General features: G+C 40.6%; 1 protein-coding gene across 6 annotated transcripts; it reads right to left on the reverse strand.

The window, feature by feature from the left end:
* Window positions 1-1200: 1200 nt before the first annotated feature.
* Window positions 1201-17616, reverse strand: C5H6orf62 (chromosome 5 C6orf62 homolog). 6 transcript variants are annotated; one of them, XM_054556912.2, is made up of 6 exons: window positions 16258-17616; window positions 12526-12702; window positions 10682-10804; window positions 5133-5267; window positions 3111-3225; window positions 1201-2588 (listed from the first exon to the last, which is right to left on the reverse strand). In XM_054556912.2, exons 1-6 carry the CDS (start codon window positions 16297-16299, stop codon window positions 2455-2457), a joined length of 726 nt encoding a protein of 241 aa, XP_054412887.1. In that variant the 5' UTR covers window positions 16300-17616; the 3' UTR covers window positions 1201-2454.
* Window positions 17617-18844: the final 1228 nt, after the last annotated feature.

The following is an 18844-nucleotide window of genomic DNA, read 5'->3' on the forward strand; positions in this document are numbered from 1 at the left end:
AAAATCACTATTTTGTAACCATCATAGATAAAAGACTGGTTTGGGTTTTAGTCTGGAAAGAATTGCCAAGGGAGCTCCTGATAAAGGAACAGGATATTTGCTCATTGTTTCCCAGAGATTGCTAGTAGTAAGTACCACATATAGGGCAAAACCAGGACACCTTGACGAGGCGCTCAAAAGTAACATCAATGAAGAGCAGATGGAGAGTATGCTTGAGAAGGGCGTAAACATGAATAAACAATTCAAATGCAAAATGAGTAACAATTTACAAGAAAAATTGCCCTGTACTCCAAAAAACACAGAGGTCATGAAACACATAAAGGCTAAGGAACTGTTCCACATTAAAGACAACTGAGAACAACTAAATTCAATGATCCTGTACTCTAAGGGGGATCTAAAACAAGCTACCAAGGATACTGGGACAACAAAACGAATATGGATGATACAGAGTATCAACATTCCCTGAGTTTGGTAATTTTACTTTAGTTATATGAAATATTCTTGTACTTGGAACATATGCCAAAGTACTAAGGAAGGGGTAAGGAAGCACAAAGTGTGTAACAAACTCTCAAATAGCTCATAGGTATAAATGTACAGAGAAAATGAAAAAAATGTGGCAAAATAATAAAAATGAGGGTAAGATTACACAAGAGCTTTCATATTACTCTGGCAACTTTTCTAAATTATTCCAAAATAACAACGTAAACAATGGCTGCCAAAATGCCTAACTTGGTGAACGTAAGTATAATTCAATATGGTAAATTAATTCAACATGGTAAATTAAGAGCACGGGCCCTAGAGCAAGCCAGCCTGGTTTTAAGTCCTCCACTACTTATGATCTGAGCTTGAGCAAGTTACTTAACCTCTGCATCTATTTCCACCAAAGGTTGAGAGGTTAAGAGCTTAGAAGAGTACCTGGCAAAATGTTATTTCAAATAGATTCTAATTTTTAAATGAGGACACATGAAAGCATTTTGAAATTTAAGAATGGCGCTTTCCCATGAAGCAAGGCATAAGGCCAGGTTGCTAACTGTTGAAAGCTGACAGTATGTTCTTGATTCCTATTCTTGTTGAAGTTACACAATTGCCAGGTGTTTTTCTTCTGAATTTACTGTTTAGCCACAGACTATGAAATGAAATAATTCCCTAAGGTGACCAGTAACATCAGTGAAATGGAATGAAAAAGTTAACACTTCAAACTTTGTGTATTCACCTGAATAGTCAGGGAACTTTCACCTATTTTATTTAGGTTTTCTTTTTTTTCAAATTCCAACCAGAAGCTAAATACAATTGGAAACTGGTAAGCACTAGTTTTACTCCAAAGGAGTAGGATCATTCAGATTTACTCCAATAAAAGTATGCAACCCTTAAGCAAAGCTTTTCTTCATTTAAAAGGAAAAAAAAAAAAAAACAACCTATACAGTAGTCTTTCCTTATGTTCATTGCACAAAATGAGTTCTGCTTTTAGAACTTTGACACTCAATGGTTAATTTTACAATTTAAGATTCCAACTTTATAACCTTTTTCTACTCCAAAACACCCTTGTAAGGTTTTTCTTTAGGATGGTGTAGAAACCAGCATTTCTGCACAATTCACTGGAATTTTTTTCTTTGTAATAAAAATCTCTTCTCTGTAAAACCAAAAACCAAAAAAAACCAAAAACCAAAAAAAAAAGTCCTCTACCTATCATGGTTTCTGCAGCTATGAATGTATTTCTCAGTTTTATAGCTGCTTTATAGCTACTTCAGACTCCAGATCTGCTTTAATGTGTGTAACTGCATCCACACGCAGCAGAATACTCTTACAATAGCAACTTGGGGAAAGAGATCTGGAAAAAAAAATACATGAGTACCAGGAAACAAACATGGCCCAGTAAAATATGAGGCAAAAATGCCTACAATGAGATGCGTTTTTCATTTAAGATTTCTTTCCCATGGTTGTATTTTCTTTTTTTAAACAACCAGTTCTGGTCATTAGAATGAATCTGACAGTGCTCTGGAACAACTGTGATTACAGCAAAGCTATTGTTTTTAAAAATGTTATTTATACCTGTTACATTCACTTCTCACCCTCTAAATACTGATGACAGATGTCAAAGAGGCAAAAACCAGCACAAATGGGAAGACCATAAAAATGAGTATCACCTTGTGCTTTCAGATACATTTAAGCATTTCAGTGTACAATATAGTCCTTTCATTTCACATTTTTAGTAAGATACTGATGCAGTGCAGCAAATATGCAAAGCATCTTCTTTCACACAGTCCGTGCACGACATCTAATTTTTGTTTAAGTTCTGCGATAAAAATGATTTAAAAAAATCCAGGATGAACAAGTTTCAAAATGCATAGTGTTCTGTGCATGAGTCCATTTTCTTTAAACTCTGAAAGAATAAAGTGGTAAGAAAACAAGAAAAAAAACTGCTGCTGCATTCTCTGATCTTCTCCATTTTGCTGGTCAGTACTCTACTCTGGCATATAAGGACGGAGGTGATCCTCTATGGTGCCAACTGCCCAGTGGGTGAGCTGTTCCTGTGGCAGGTAGAGGCAGATGCTGCATAACTTGAAGATTGTAGCTTTGTTTTTTGGAGTCTGGAAGGGGAAACATTTTAATATTTTTTAAAAATAAGACTTTAGCGTAACTGTCACATGAAGTCCATTTCCCACAATTTATTAAACATCTTAACATACAGAGTAAGGGACAAATTATAGTCCCTATCCATATTCTAGACAGACAAAATCTTGCCATATAAAATAAAGGAAAAATTTATGCAGAATTAGAAGATAAAAAGTTAGGGAAGTAAACCAGAGACTACTTGCCAGAAGAAATTAAAGCTAAAGCCATTTCATGGGGACAGATTTGAGAAGTTTGAAGTCATTTTTATATAGAGGAAGATAAAGCAGATGTGGTAAGAATAGAAGCTAGTGAGAGGATGAAGGAATAGGTAAAAATTTAAGGCTGGGTGTGGTGGCTCAGACCTGTAATCCCAGCACTTTGGGAGACTGAGTCAGGAGGATTGCTGGAGCCCAGGAGTTCAAGACCATTCTGGGCAACACGACGAAAACCCATCTCTACAAAAAACATAAAAATTAGCTGGATGTGGTGGCACATGCCTGTAGTCCAGCCACTCAGGAAGCTGAGGTAGATAACCTGCGCCCAGGAGGTCAAGGCTGCGGTGAGCCATGATCCATATGCCAGTGTACTCCAGCCTGGTGATAGAGTGAGACCCTGTCTCAAAAAATAAATAAAAGAAAGATTTAAGCATATCCTGGGGTAAGGGACTAGAAAAAAGCCAAAGTATTACCAGCTAAATCAAAACCCTTATTTTAAAAAAGTAGTTACCATTTGAACATCCAACTTAACTACAAAATTCATCTTTTGTTCACTATCTAGCACCTCTAAAAGGCAAAATAAGGACTCTGACTTTGAAGATGTCTGAAGTAGTCTACAAATGTAAATGAACCTATACATATGTACACCTACTTTACTTGTATTAGTTAATTTTAAATTTAACAACCTTACGTTAAATGTAACAACCTTAGGATTATCATTCAATTTCACAGAAGCAACACGCTCACAGCAGTTACCTGTCCCAAGATCATACAGCCAGCAAGTGGCTGCATCTAAAAACTAAATTGCAATACTTGGATTGCTGCTTAAGTGGGAAGTGGTTATTTGTTGTTGGCGGTGTTTTTTTTTTTTTTTTGAGATGGGGTATCGCTGCATTACTGAGGCAGGAGTGTGTTGGTGCCATCATGGCTCGCTGCAACTCTAAACTCCTGGGCTCAAGTGATTCTCCCCTGCCTCAGCCTCCAGAGTAGCTAGGACCACAGGAACATGCCACAATGTCCGGCTAATTTCTTTGATTTTTTGCAAGATGAGGTCTCTCTCTGTTGCTCAGGCTGGTCTTGGACTCAAGCAATCCTCCCCCATCGGCCTCCCAAAATGCTAGGATTACAAGCGTGAGACACTGTGTCCAAATGGAAGTGCTTATTTGAAATAAATGTGGATCTTTTAAATATGTCCCTCATCCTTTTAGATTTAAAAAGTCAGCCAGGCGCGGTGGCTCACGCCTGTAATCACAGCACTTTGGGAGGCCAAGACAGACAGGTCATGAGGTCAGGAGATTGAGACCATCCTGGCTAACACGGTGAAACCCCATCTCTACTAAAATACAAAAAAAAAAAAAAAAATTAGCCGGGCGTGGTGGCGGGCACCTGTAGTCCCAGCTACTTGGGAGGCTGAGGCAGGAGAATGGCGTGAACCCACGAGGTAGAGCTTGCAGTGAACTGAGATCGTACCACGGCACTCCAGCCTGGGCGACAGAGACTCCCTCTCAAAAAAAACAAAAAACAAAAAAACAAAAAAAGTCCAGGTCAGTGCTTCTGAAAACACGATTTGTTTCAAATCACCTGAGGGTTCTGTTTAAAGTGCAGATTCTGATTAGTAGAGCCTGAGAGTCTATATTTTTAACAAGTTCTCAAGTGATGTTCATCCATTGCCCACACATCTGGTAGACATGCTTTAGGGCAATGGTTCTCACTACTGTTCACTAGAATCGTGACTTTTAAAAGCTTCGAAGGACGTGGGTTTTTTCCCTTTAAAAAAAAAAAAAAAAAAAAGCTTGCCAGGTTGCTGTAACGTGCGGCAAAATTTGGGAACCATTTTCATTGTTCTACGGTGAGGCCTAGGAAATACTTTTTTAAAAATTCATTTTATTTTTTGAGACAGGGTCTCGTTCTGTCACTCAAGCTGGAGCGCAGTGACAAGATCTCACTGTAGCCTCCTAAGCTCAAGCAATCCTCCCCCTTCAGCCTCCCCAGTAGCTGGGACTACAGGCACACGCCACCATGCCTGGCTAGTTTTTATATTTTCTGTAGAGATGGGGTTTCATCATGTTGCCCAGGCTGGTCTGGAATTCCTGAGCTCAAGCAATATGCCTGCCTCGGCTTTCCAAAGTGCTGGGACTACAGGCATGAGCCACCATGCCCAGCCTATTTTATGCTTTTCAAATAACTTCAAAAATAATGCAGTGTTTGGGGGACAAAACAATTAAGTAAGTTGTATATAAAACGTTCACTAACCAATAAGCTTTGTGAATGAGCCTGTAAGTGGTTTTCAAAAAAGCTGCTTACCTGCAAGTGCTGTCTGTCAATGAAGAGAAACACTGACTGGTTAGGATTGTTGACAACGATTCCAGTCTTGTCCTTGCGGCTCAGTACATGCAGAAACTGTTTTTCATAGTCACCGTGATGAAACTCAAATTTGGCCTAATTACAAAATACAACATTTATATTTCACTACAAACAAGTTATACCACCTGAAACATCTGCATCTATATGCATATAGCTGTGCTGTCCAATAAAGCAGCCAACAGTCACGTTATCTTTTCCTCTTAAAAAAAAAACAAATTTTGGCAAACCCACAGCCAGTAACATCACAGGCAAAATTTAGATTAAAAGCAATTTACAATTCCATTCTTCAGTAACACTAGCCACATTTCAAATGCTCAACGGTCACATGACTACTGGCCACCATTAAGAACAATCTCTTGAGATACAGAACATTTTCTTAATTGTAGAGAACTCTATTGGACAGTACACTCCACAGCCACAGTTGATCAGGAAATGCTCTGCATCAAAATGACTAAATCCTAGTACTCCATGATCATAAAATTGTATTTTCAAACCTACTTAGTCCAAGACTCCCACCATAGGACATCTCTTTTCTTTTGACTAGGAGGCACATTTTAATTGCTGTTTCTAAGAAAAAAAAAATACATAAATCTGTTTATTCTAACCCTAGCTGCACAACTCACTAGTTACATGACCTTATGCAAATCCCTTATCTAAACTTCAGCTTCCTCATCTATAAAATAAGGCTGTAACCCATTTCACAGGACAGTTAAGAGGAATAAATGAAATGTAAAGCCCATAACTGAAATACAGTTTTGCTCCTCACAGATAGGCTATGTTTTTATGTGAATTTTTCCCACAGCTAGCCTTGGGTCGTTCTCAAAAATTTGTGACGTTATGAAAGACTGTTATCAATTAAGTCAGAACACTCCCTTCAATCTTTTAACATGAGGAAGATCAACTCCATCCTCCCACAAAATATCTGTTGGGCATGGGGAAACACCAAATGCTACATGACATGACCAGGCTTGATGGAGAATTCAAGAAACCTAGATTTAACATTCAAGAAACCTAAATTTAACAAAATGATATTTAGATAATACTGAGTTGTACAAATAATTGTTAGTCCATTTGGTTCAAACGAATTTTATTGTCGTTACATCAAAAACAGTAGGAAATAATAACACTGAAAAACCAAGTTCCTGCTACGTAGGATTTTATACCTAGGAGCTTTTCTTATAAACCATAACATAAAATGTGATATAGCATCACAATATACTATATGTAAAATGATACTAAATTGTACTTCCATACAATTCAAATATTAAATTACTAGTATGATCACAAGCATATCAAAAGCATGCTATTAGCTACTAAAAAATACGAATAAGGTTACTTCAGCCTTAAGGGGCTTATTATACTGCTGAAGAGGACAAGTACATCCAAATATAAAACCCAACTTGCTTCAAATCCTTTCCCAGAATAAGATGTGGTTATCTGTAAAACTCCAATTTTTTTTTTTTGAGACGGAATTTCGCTCTTGTTGCCCAGGCTGGAGTGCAATGGCGCGATCTCAGCTCACTGCAACCTCCGCCTCCTGGGTTCAAGTGATTCTCCTGCCTCAGCCTCCCAAGTAGCTGGGATACAGGCATGCACCACCACGCCCGGCTGATTTTCTATTTTTAGTAGAGATAGGACTTCTTTATGTTGGTCAGGATGGTCTCAAACTCCCGACCTCAGGTGATCCATCTGGCTTAGCCTCCCAAAGTGTTGGGATTAGAGGCGTGAGCTACCGCGCCCAGTCCAAATTGGGTTATCATCAAACCGCTATAGGAGAAAAAAAATAAGTAACAGTAAGTAACACGGGAGCATTATGATTTTGGATTGCGCCTTTAAAGATTAAGAGAATTTCTCCAGGACAAAGTAGTGATGGTAAGTAATCTGATAAATGCTGACTGGGCATGGTGGCTCAGACCTATAATTCCAGCACTTTGGGAGGCCAAAGCAGGAGGATCACTAGAGGCCAGGAGTTTGAGACCAGCCTGGGCAACACAGTGAGATCCTATCTCTACAAAAATAATTAGTTGGGCATGGTGGTGCACACCTGTGGTCCCAGCTACTCATGAGGTTGAGGTGGAAGGATCACTTGGGCCTGGGAGGTCAAGGCTGCAGTGAGCCATGACTATGCCACTGCACTCCAGCCTGGGTGACAGAGTAAGACCCCATCTCACCATCTCAAAACAAAACAAAACAGCCATACTATGAAACAGAACCAACACAAAAACAAATGTGTTAAAAACTGAAATACTATTCAAGTCACAAAGCTGCAATATGGTAAGCAACCAGGGTGGGTTCAAGAACCAGTAATCACACTGAAGAAAGGTTTGAGTGAGACTGAAAAAGGCCTTCCTTATAATTCTTTAGCATTTCAATTCTATCATATTGAATATCCACTTATCTGAAAAGAAATAGTACACACACACAAAACTTTAAAGCAGCATGAAAGAAGTAATTCCCACAGAAGTAATGAAATATTCTAACAGTCAGGCGAGGAGCTAACCTCGGCAGTAGCATTAATAATGAAGAGAAAAGAAGAGATACATTTTAGTAGTACCTCCCAGCACTTCACAGTACACTGAAGAACTCAGTATTTAAAAACAACCCTTATTCTGGTTCCGATTACATCCTCACTACCCATATATTCAGATTTTAAAGTGCTTCAAAAAAGGCCAGGCACGGTGACTCACACCTGTAATCTCAGCACTTTGGGAGGCTGAGGCAAGAGGATCACTTGAACCTAGGAGTTCAACACCAGCCTGGGCAACAAAGCAAGACCCCATCTCTACAAAAAATTAATTAAATTTTAAAAATAAGTAAAGTGCTTTAAGAGTCAAAAAACAAAAAAACAAAGAAAAAAAGAGGCCTGCAAGTTAAAATTTACCATTTCTTTTCTCATTTTCTTTGAGAAAGAACTGAGTTATATTTAAGCCCCCTCATACAGGATATTCATACACTTTAAATTACTTCAGAAAAGCAAATTAGTTCTTACAATATTAACCTACTTACTGCAGTTGAATTCTAAAGTTATTACCTACATCATACTGCTTACATTCAGTCCAGAATTTTAAGATTGTATAATTAACATAGGTAACTTTTCACAGTACAGGGTAGTGAGTTAAAAACACAGTCAGTCCAGGCTTTTATCCTATTTAACTGCCTTGGGCCTTATTTACCTAATTTCTGTCTCAGTTTCCTCCTATCCACCCAGTTATTTTAAGGACTGAGATTAAATATATATAAAGTAAGAGAAAGTCTAAGGGCGGGTGTGGTGGCTTATACCCGTAATCCCACCACTTTGGGAGGCCACGCCAGGCAGATCACTTGAGGTCAAGGAGACCACCCTGGCCAACATGGCAAAACCCCGTCTCTAAAAAAAAAAAATACAAAAATTAGCTGGGTGTCACAGCACGTGCCTATAATCCCAGCTACTTCAGGAGGCTGAGGCACAAGAATGGCTCAAACCTGGGAGGCAGAGGTTGCAGTGAGCCAAGATCACGCCACCACACCCCAGCTTGGGCGACAGAGCAAGACCCTGTCTCAAAAAAAGGACGGGCATGGTGGCTCATACCTGTAATCCCAGCACTTAGGAGGCCGAGGCGGGTGAATCACGAGGTCAAGAGATCGAGACCATCCTGGCCAACATGGTGAAAACCCGCCTCTACTAAAAATACAAAAATTAGCTGGGCGTGGTGGCATGTCCCTGTAGACCCAGCTACTCAGGACGCTGAGGCAGGAGAATCACTTGAACCAGGGAGGCGGAGGCGGAGGTTGCAAGGAGGAGGTTGTTGCAGTGAACCAAGATCACACTACTGCACTCCTATCTGGCAACAGAGTGAGACTCTGTCTCAAAAAAAAAAAAAAAAAAAAAAAAAAAAGCAAAAACCTAGTACAGTCAACTCTCAATAAACATCAGCCATGACTTCAAAGAGTACTTGACACAAGACTCAAGTTAACTCAACTATTTCAAATAAGGTCCCAGTGGGAAAGGTGGGGTATTCGAAATTTGAAAACATACTGTAATAAGCAGACCTACATTTTTCCAATGGGAAATCCTTAACTAAAAAACAACAAAATCCTAACACCACCTCCAGAGAGCAGCTAGAGTTATCAGCCCTGCTCTGAGAACTTTAAACATGCCTTTTCTATTCCTGTTTTCATGCCTTTTATATTCATTTTCTCCCTTCAGTCAGATATCAACCATTAAATGACAGAAATACAGATGCTCCACGACTTGCGACGTTACATCCTGATAAACCCAGTGTGAGTTACACATATTTTAAATCAAAAAGTGACTTTTTAACTTACAACAATTCCAATTTACAATGACTTTACCTGGATGTAGTTCCATCATAAATCGAGGAGCACAATGAATTCATATGGCTTTCACATCATGGTAAAGTTGAAAAATCTTAAGTCGAACCATTATAAGTCAGGGGAATCTGTATACAGTACTTTCTTATGTATGTAACCAATGGATTATCTTTAAAACTTAGTTGAATTAATCTTAAAACATTAAAAATGATAATTATTAGAGCTTATGTGTAGCAACATTACCATGAGGCACGAGAGTATATCAACTTATACAGTCTGTGAAAAACATAAGCACCACAAAGATACTTCAGGGTTAACAAGTAGAAGCAAAAGTTTTAAATGACAAATAATCCTCACGATTAGCTTAAAATAAAGAAACCTTCTAATATTTGATTTAGTGTACTTAAAATGAGTCCTTAATGTCATCATTTCTTTTTCTGATTATAAAAGTATACTTAAGAAAATTGTGGCAATATATGCCATAAATTATAAAGGAAATACATATGTAAATATATATAATAAAAAAGGGAAGTTAGCTATACCTGACCTACAACTAAGCATAATTAACACTTTGGTGGACCCCCATCTTCTATGCATACAAATATACTATAAATAAAACTAGGTTCATCATGAGTAAATGCCCTTAACACTAGAGGGGGGATTCACTTGAGCAATGTCTAGTATACCATGACAAACAGTCAAAAGTCAGCAAGATTTTAAGGTTAAGAATGACTACTAAATTTACTTTTTTCTTCTATAATTCTATATACAAATCAACTTCTACAAAATGATTTCTTCACCCATTTCAGATCACAGTCCTTTGGGAAGCAGCAGTTAAATATACGGTTTTAGAAGGATGTGTGGTGAAGGGTTCAAGAGTTACAGATCTCAGCAGCTCATCTGTGGGCCCCTCTATAAATCAGTAAATGTACACTTTAAAAGATTTTCTCTAGCCATAATTTCAAAGCCACACTGGGCAGGTGGAACCACCACACTGTCAAGAGATTCTATAATCCAAACGCTTTCTTCTCTTGCATCACAATATTCCAAATAGGGGAGACTCGTGAAATAAAACTATCAGAAACCATTTTCCCAAAGAATTTCTCAAGTTAGACCCTATTATATTCTAGTAGTTTTCACATATTGAAATACTCATCACTTATTTTAGACCAAAATACCTGAACAGGCCTAAAAGGCTCATCAGATTCTTTCCACCTAGAAAACAGGAGACAGACGATTTTTTCAATATCATTCCGAGGCCAAAGAATGAAATCCATCTCCTGAGTACAGCCAATTACATCCTATAAAATGATTAAAAAAAAAAAAAAAGTTTACTTTTAAAGAAACAGCTACATCAAGCAATATCACAAATTATAGGGTTCCCCTATAAAAACATTTTATAAGCACAAAAGACCTACCATATATCATTTTATATCTTACGAAGTAAATGTAATAGTTTATAATCTGAATAGCTCATGATGTAATTTTTTATTTTTGGAGACAAGAGTCCCTCTCTGTGGCCCAGGCTGGAGTGCAATGGTGCAATTTCTGCCTACTGCAAATTCTGCCTACCAGGTTCAAGCGATTCTCGTGACTTAGCCTCCCAAATGGCTGGGATTACAGGTGTGTGCCACCATGCCCGGCTAATATTTTTTATATTTTTAATAGAGACGGGGCTTCACCACGTCAACCAGGCTGATCTCGAACTCCTGACCTCATGTGATCCACCCACCTCAGCCTCCCAAAGTGCTGGGATTACAGGCTAAGTTACTGTGCCCAGCCCTAATTTTAATTTTTATCTTGCAGAGAGTCACATACACTCAGTCCAATGCTCCTAACACCAAGACCTAGATTTATCAGTGCATGGTGAAAACTCCAACAAAATCTCTGATATTTGTTGTAATGTCAGACCCTGAACCTTTATTTCCACCTTTAAAAACCAATCTATTTAACAAAGATGTCTTAGAACTCCTAATATGAATCACTATACTCTTATTATAGCTGAAATGCTATTTTTATGTTGATAGAAAACTACTTTTCTCCATTCCTGACTTCTGCTTCATTATTGTAGCCAGCATATTAATTTTTGAAGGTCCGTAATCTCTTCCGGACCAGTATCTGGTTATCTCCAGCATTCTCCCCAAGTAATTGTGGGGATCTCTTGGTTCAGGTATGCCCAGATCAACTTTTAATATGTTGCAGAAGTTTACAAAGCTGGAAGCACTTCCTTATATTCATATTCCCCCCAAAAAAGGAAATACAATAAACGGAGACATAAGACATTTATCCACAATAATAACACACAATATTATGAGCCTAATACAACAAAGTTGTCCATGTTTTTTACTCAAGGTCAAATTTTCAAAAACAAACCTACTTTAAAAATTTTAAAACTTTCTGCATAACACTTAAATTATTAAAAACAGTTGGCTACTAGCAGGGTGCAGTGGCTCACACCTGTAATCTCAGCACTTTGGGAGGCCAAGGCAGGAGGATCACTTGAGGTCAGGAGTTCCAGACCAGCCTAGCCAACATGGCAAAACCCCATCTCTACTAAAAACACAAAAAATTAGCCGGGCATGGTGGCGCACAACTGTAGTCCCAGCTACTCAGGAGGCTAAGGCAGGAGAATCATTTGAATGCGCGGGGGTAGAGGTTGCAGTGAGCCAAGATCAAGCCACTGCACTCTAGCCTCAGCGAAACAGCAAGATTTTGTCTCAATTAAAAAAAAAAAACAATCTGAGATCATCAACACCTAACACAGATTACAGAAATCCCTTTATATACTTTATCCACATAAGAATGGTCTGGCGTAAAAAACGTATTTTTCTAATCCCATAAACACAATGCTTTAAAGTCATGATCCCAGTTATCAACATGGCACAAAGACAAATTTACCTAAAGAGACTGGTCACTATTATAACTATCCACTTTAAGGGGGCGGGGTTCAGGGGCGGTGGGGGGGAAATGCAAGGTTAATCCACAGAAACTTTATCAAGTCAAGACTTAAGGCAGAACTTACCCTTCTCATAGACTGATATCGAGGAGCATGGAGCTGTACCACATCCTTCTGTAAAAGCTCTAGGGAACTTTCCAAGGAATAGCTGGAATCTCGCACACCTTTCAGGATATTTTCTTCATAATTATTTGTCATGACTGGTATAACCTCAGACACTTCAAAAAGTGCTGACTTTTTCTTCTAAAAGAAAAGAAAATGGTGTATTAACCCACAGGGAGCACAGCCTTTTAACACTCAGTTCATATTACAATGTCATGTAACATTAACTCCACAAAATTCTTCACTGTCTGCAGTAACTTATACACTGAAAACACATTTTCAGATAGGTAATTCCTTCTGTTCTTCTCCTACCACCCCCTCCAACCATACATGTACAAGCTATCATTAGAATGTTTAATGCTTGAGTTTTATAGCATAATGGTATCCACAGCATTATTTTGGACAATACTTCTTAAAATTAAAAATCTCACCAGTTTTAAAACAACGCTATTCAGACAAATGAATAGTTTTAGTTTTATTCCTTATATGGGCCAATTTCCATTACTTTCTCAATATTACATAATCAAAACCATCAATATTTGTGGGGTTTTTTTTTTTTTTTTTGAGATGGAGTCTCGCTGTGTTGCCCAGGCTAGAGGGCAGTGGCATGATCTTGGCTCACTGCAACCTCTGCCTCCTGGGTTCGAGGGTGTCTCCTGCCTCAGCCTCTTGAGTAGCTGGGATTACAGGCCTGTGCCACCACACCTGGCTAATTTTTGTATTTTCAGTAGAGCCAGGGTTTCACCATTTGGCCAAGCTGGCCTTGAACTCCTGACCTCAAGTGATCCTCCTGCCTCAGCCTCCCAAAGTGCTGGGATTACAGGCGTGAGCCACCGCACCCAGCCAAAACCATCAGTATTTGAAAGACTAAAAAGAGGCACACTAAGTTCTCTTTTAATACTACTCAAGACCAAGTATGCATCACAAAACTACTTTTTAAAATTCTGTACTATTAAGTACATATCATGAATTATTCAGGGCAACTGCATGGACACTGTCCATTCACAGAATAAAACCAGATTATCGTTGGTGTTAAAGAATTAAGATGGTGCAATTTGGGGCAATGTATAGATCAAATACAAAGATCTGGTCTCACTACTTATTATCTTGGATTTATTTAAAGAGCATACCATTATATCATCTTCAACTAAAATCCAATCTCATCAATTTTGAGTCAGCTTGTCAACAAAAGTAGAGATGTAAGTCCTTGATACGACCCAATCTTGGGACAGTCACTTCAAAAATTACTTAAAAATCACTTTACAATGCTATACTTCAGCAGCTAAGAATGTTCTTAAATACAAATAACCTTTTAGGAGTTAAGAGTTGGGGCTATACATGGCAGCTCCTGCCTGTAATCCCAGCACTTTAAAACGCCATGACAGAAGTATCACTTTAGCCCAGGAGTTCAAGACTAGCCTGGGCAATACAGTGAGGCCTGTCTCAGCAACAAAAATAATAAAAGAGTTAAAACAGTAGGGGAAAACCTGGAAAACTTCCAGATACTTAATAGATATCACACTAAGATTGTATTTCTGATCTGAAATTAGCTAACAATTTAAGCACCAAAATCCAAGTAGCACTTCCTTATATTCATAACCTCATCTTTGGTCAAATAAGCCTTGCTGATAATTTAAGAAAATGTTCATTTTAAGTTGCAAAAAATACTGCTTTTATCATCCCATCCTTGACTACTCACAACTTACTGTTTGCTATTTAACTGCGGAACTAATTCTGATTAAGACCTCCACCGCCCCTAAAAATGAAACCTCCTCTAGGTCATTTTGAATTTTTAAAAACTGTACTTCTATACAAGGCAAAATGAACTCTAAGTAAAAAAGAAAATCACACTTCTAAACACAAATTAACCATTTCAGCATTTAATTGCTCCTAAAAGGTGTATTCTACTTCATTAAACGTACGAGAAAAGGTTACCTACATTACGGAGTTTAAGAAACAAGCTAACTTTAGCATATAAACAGTCTGCTTACAATTTCACACTTTCAAGCATCTTATTTATACTCTACATTAGGTAATCTTTAAATTCCATCATAAGTTTTCCTATGTTAACTCCACATAAAATTTTGTAATGTTGCCCACCCCATGTCAACTCAGTGTACACTACTACTAAGCTTCAGACTCAAATGTATTTCCAAACCAAAGAACGCTCAAGGGTCTTTTCGTATGCTGCAACTACTCAATTCACAGAATCACCCCTAAGGGTGAAAAAAACAGAGCATACAAAGCAGAATTTTTTCAACCACTCTTTAACCTAATATTCATAATAATTTAAGAGTAACAAATGATATACACTTACAAAAATCACTTGTGCTAATTCACCATTAAGAACTTTAAATTACCTTCTCCTTGAATACAAAGGCAATATACATCTTGAAGTCAAACTGGTCAGCTAGAGATTCTTTTTTCTTTCTAAGCTGAGCACGTAGTCTGTTCAGAGCTTGTTTCTTCCGGGAGTTTGGGTCCCCCATTTTGAAATACAGGTGGTACTAAAGCCTTTGGAAATTGTCACTAAACTATGGGCACTTTTTCTTAAGACTCAAGTACAACAGAAACAAGTCATTTTTTTTCCTGCTAATATGATTGATTAGCGAAAATCACGACTATAACCCAAAAACTGCACCTTCTGTCAATATTAGTAGACTGTCATATTACAGGGTCAAGAAACAAAAGCTGCTGTCCAGTCATGTTTGGACAATAACGTTTGGGGACAGACGGGAAAAAGGGAGGAAAGAAAGGTAAGAAAGAGGAGAAAATACTTGAACTAACTTTCTGGAAAACACATTTGGCTTTATTGCCAAAATAAAGGCTTTGCGGAGAAATGAAAAGCCTATAATCAGGATTTAGGTGTGCAATAAAACACAGCTGACACCAGACCAATCCCTAAAATCCATCCGGATTTTCCCCCCTTTTTAGAAAAGGGATTAAGAAAAGGAACAGGGAAGGGGAAGTGTGATCCTTGCTTTTTCCAAAAAAAAAAAAAAAAAAAAAACTCACCAAAACCAAAACCAAAACAAAACACCAAAACAGGGTAGGTGAATGAAACTGAAATATCCAATTAGATTTTACCCAGCCAGCTCCATGGCTGTAGTACCTAATTCTTAGTTATTTCAGATTTCACTATTGCTATGTATTGTCAGTGCTTGTTATTGATTACCCTTGGTGGTGAGCATAGAGAAAAGTGCAAAATCGGTAGAGAAGGAAAGGGAGAGGTACAAGGTTTCCCTGCAATCAACTACAGTGTATACTGGGGGCGGGCAGCTGTGGCCCAAAGGAGCCATGAGAAAAAACAGCGGAGTCATTACCAACTTCCCCATCACCCACATTTTCACCCTCAGGCGGCTGCTAACACTGCTGCCAAGGAGAATCATGACGGCAGAAGGAAAAGGGGTATATAATACGGTATTAATTATTTCGGCTCTGTGGTTAGACCTGATTAATGCCCGGGTTTCCAACACCCCCAGCCTGCAACTAATCTTACATTCCCCAAGGGAGACTTCCCTGTGGATCTGCCCCCGTTCAAGATGGTGGGGAGTGCGATTTATCTTCTTGTGAGCATTGCCGAGGCAAAGGTGGCGGGTTCTTCTCCCAAATCCCAGGCGGTGCCCGGAGACCACCTGCCTTCCACCCCCCCCCAAGTCCCACCCCCACCCCTTGCCTTCAGCGGCAGCGACTCACTCGCACCACGGGAGACACAGGATCTCTCAGGTTTTCACTCATTTCATCGTGGAAACAATTCCCGCCCGGGTGGAGTAGGCGGGAGAGGGTAAATGGGAAGGTTCAGTGGGGGAAAAAAAGAAAATAATTGTGTTAATATTACTTCTAAAGTAAGCCCACCCACCCTCCCCCCAAAAAATTAAGTTCCCGGATTAGCTCGCTCTCACGTTGAACAGACCATGTTTCCAGAGTTTGGATTGTTTAGGGTGGGGTCGTTAGTTTGTTTCCCGAGGAGCAGGGGGTGGAATTGAGGCAGCTAGGGCGGGGTGGGTGACGGGGAAATCCCCTCCCTGTCCCCGCGGAGCCCGGGACTCACGGACCGACTCTCGGGCGGGGTTTGGGCCCTCTAGCCGCAGCCTGCGGGCGGAGCGGTGGCGGCGGCGGAAGAGGCGGCGGCGGCGGGGGCGCTGATGGTAGCACGGGCAGGAGCCATGTCAAGAGAAAACCACCAGCCAACTGAGCCCCTCCATCCCCGCTGCAGTGCGCACTGTGACTGGACCGCCCGCGCTGCTGCCGCCGCTCAGCCCCCACCTGGGACCCATAGTCTGGCTCGGCGCCCTGGGCGGCGACGGAGGGGAAGGACGCGGAGACAGCGGCGACAGGGAGAGAAAAAGAAAAAAGAAAAACGAGGAGAAAGATGGGGAGTTGGATTGGTACTGGCGGCGGAGGGGGAAGGGAAAGGAAGCCCTGCGCTAAGGGTCAGCAAAGTAACCCCCCAAAATAAAGTTATTTCAGTTCAAGCATCTGCTCTTGAGTCTTTCTTCCCCCTACAGTCGGCTTCTGGCTCTCAGGGAAGGTCGAGGAGACCCGGAGGGGGGAAAAGCCGAAGCGGTTGGTGAGCGTCCGCGGCGGTACTGCCTCGTTCCCCCCCCCGCCGGTGGCTGCAGAAGCGGCGACGGCCTCGGGCGCCTCTCGGGTCCGGGGCAGAGTCGCGTTTGAGAAAAGAAGCGAGAACAAACAACTTAAAATGGCAGCGACGGCCGCTGCGTCACCCGCCTCTCACCGGCACCGCCCCGGTGTGACTGCGACTGCGCGTCCTGCGGGACCCCACCATTTGCGCAGAATCAAAGGGGGAGAAAGGATTGGAGGTGGGAAAGTTTTCAAGGTTACCGAAAAAGAGGAAAACAGATCAAGAGTACAGAATAGGAACAGATCTTTCAAAAGTAGATTCTTTGAATTTAACCTTTCCATTTCAGTAATCTCTCCTCAAAAGGTGAGTTTGAGAATTGAGACTCCTCTCTCCTCCAGTATGGAGTGTCCAGGGGGCGTGGAAAGGGTCTCCCCGCCACTCCTTCCGCCCCCCTTCTTCAGGAAGTCCCAGTCTCCTGAGTTGGCTCTTCGCCCCGCCCCGATGACGTCATAAAAGCACGCCCTCAACCATCCTCAACAAAACACCCGGATGGAGTCGCACTTCCCGAGTCTCGTCAGCCTCTGAGAGTCAGGCTGAGCGCGGGACAGAGCCGAACCAGCGACCTGGGCGGGCAAAAACTGGGGAAGTGGGCGGAGAGTGGGCGAGGGTAGGGGCGGAGCAAAGAAGGAAAAGGAAAATGTGTGTTGGAAGATTGGAAGATTCTTATTTCGATTCTTATAATTAGTCCTTCTGGGGGTCGGCCCCGCGGTATCCTGTGGCAACAAACCTGGAACTCAATTCGACACCTGGAATTTAAACGGCGTGCGGGAGCAGATGTCTCATGTTAGTGCCACTTGCCTCTGTCCCCACCCCGCCACGTGCGCAGGCAGGGAGGGCGGTCCTCAAGCTTCGAACAAGGTCAAAGACGCTGTTCAGAAGTTGCTGCTGTGGCTTAGGAGAGGAGCAGCCCAGTCTGACTCGTGGATTTTTACCCACTGCTGTCAGAACACACTTTCTTTTAGGATCCCCCAAGACCTCAGACCTACAGCCTGCCCCTTAGGTGGTTCACTGTCTTCATCGAAACGTTTGCCGCCGAATCGCACGTCCTTGGCACCAAAGAGCGTTGAGTCCATTTTTCAAAGCTCTAATGTGCTCCTTAAAACACAGTTATGTAAGTACTTAGCAAAGGTCAATACTCCACATAAGCAATGCTTATATACTCATTGGCTACTCTGCTGAGATTTTAGAAGTCCATTGGGACCCCAATTACTACTTTTCACTTCGTGAAGTCAAAACAGATCAGCTGTAAAAACATTATTTCAGCCATGAGCCAAAAGAATAACTGGTACTCACCCTTCAATATAAATTGTCCAGAACCAAAGGATGAGAGTCCTGAGATTTCCAAATAACCTCTAATCTCGGAAGATAAAGCTTGCATTTTGCTAGTGCTTTGCTGATTTGTTTTCAAAATCATGTAACTATGGAAAGCTCACAGGGATAAAACAGAAAATGTCACGTAGTTTAGGGCATTGGTTTAAAAAAGAAAGATTTTTTAAAAGTAAGCCGAGCACAGTGGCTCACGCCTGTAATCCCAGCACTTTGGGAGACCGAGGCAGGCGGATCACCTAAGGTCAGGTGTTCGAGACCAGCCTGGCCAACATGGTGAAACCTCGTCTCTACTGAAAATACTAAAATCAG

This window comes from Pongo abelii, chromosome 5 (assembly GCF_028885655.2).
Source record: "Pongo abelii isolate AG06213 chromosome 5, NHGRI_mPonAbe1-v2.0_pri, whole genome shotgun sequence".
Classification (NCBI taxonomy): domain Eukaryota; kingdom Metazoa; phylum Chordata; class Mammalia; order Primates; family Hominidae; genus Pongo; species Pongo abelii.

Coding starts and splice junctions, on each gene's coding strand:
- C5H6orf62 (XM_063724683.1), bottom strand. CDS start 15,050: ATGGGGGACCCAAACTCCCGGAAGAAACAAGCTCTGAACAGACTACGT. Junction 12,703..14,921: donor CCTTTGTATTCAAGGAGAAG/GTAATTTAAAGT, acceptor CTTTTCTTTTAG/AAGAAAAAGTCAGCACTTTT. Junction 3,226..5,132: donor TTGACAGACAGCACTTGCAG/GTAAGCAGCTTT, acceptor TTTTTGAGACAG/GGTCTCACTCTATCACCAGG.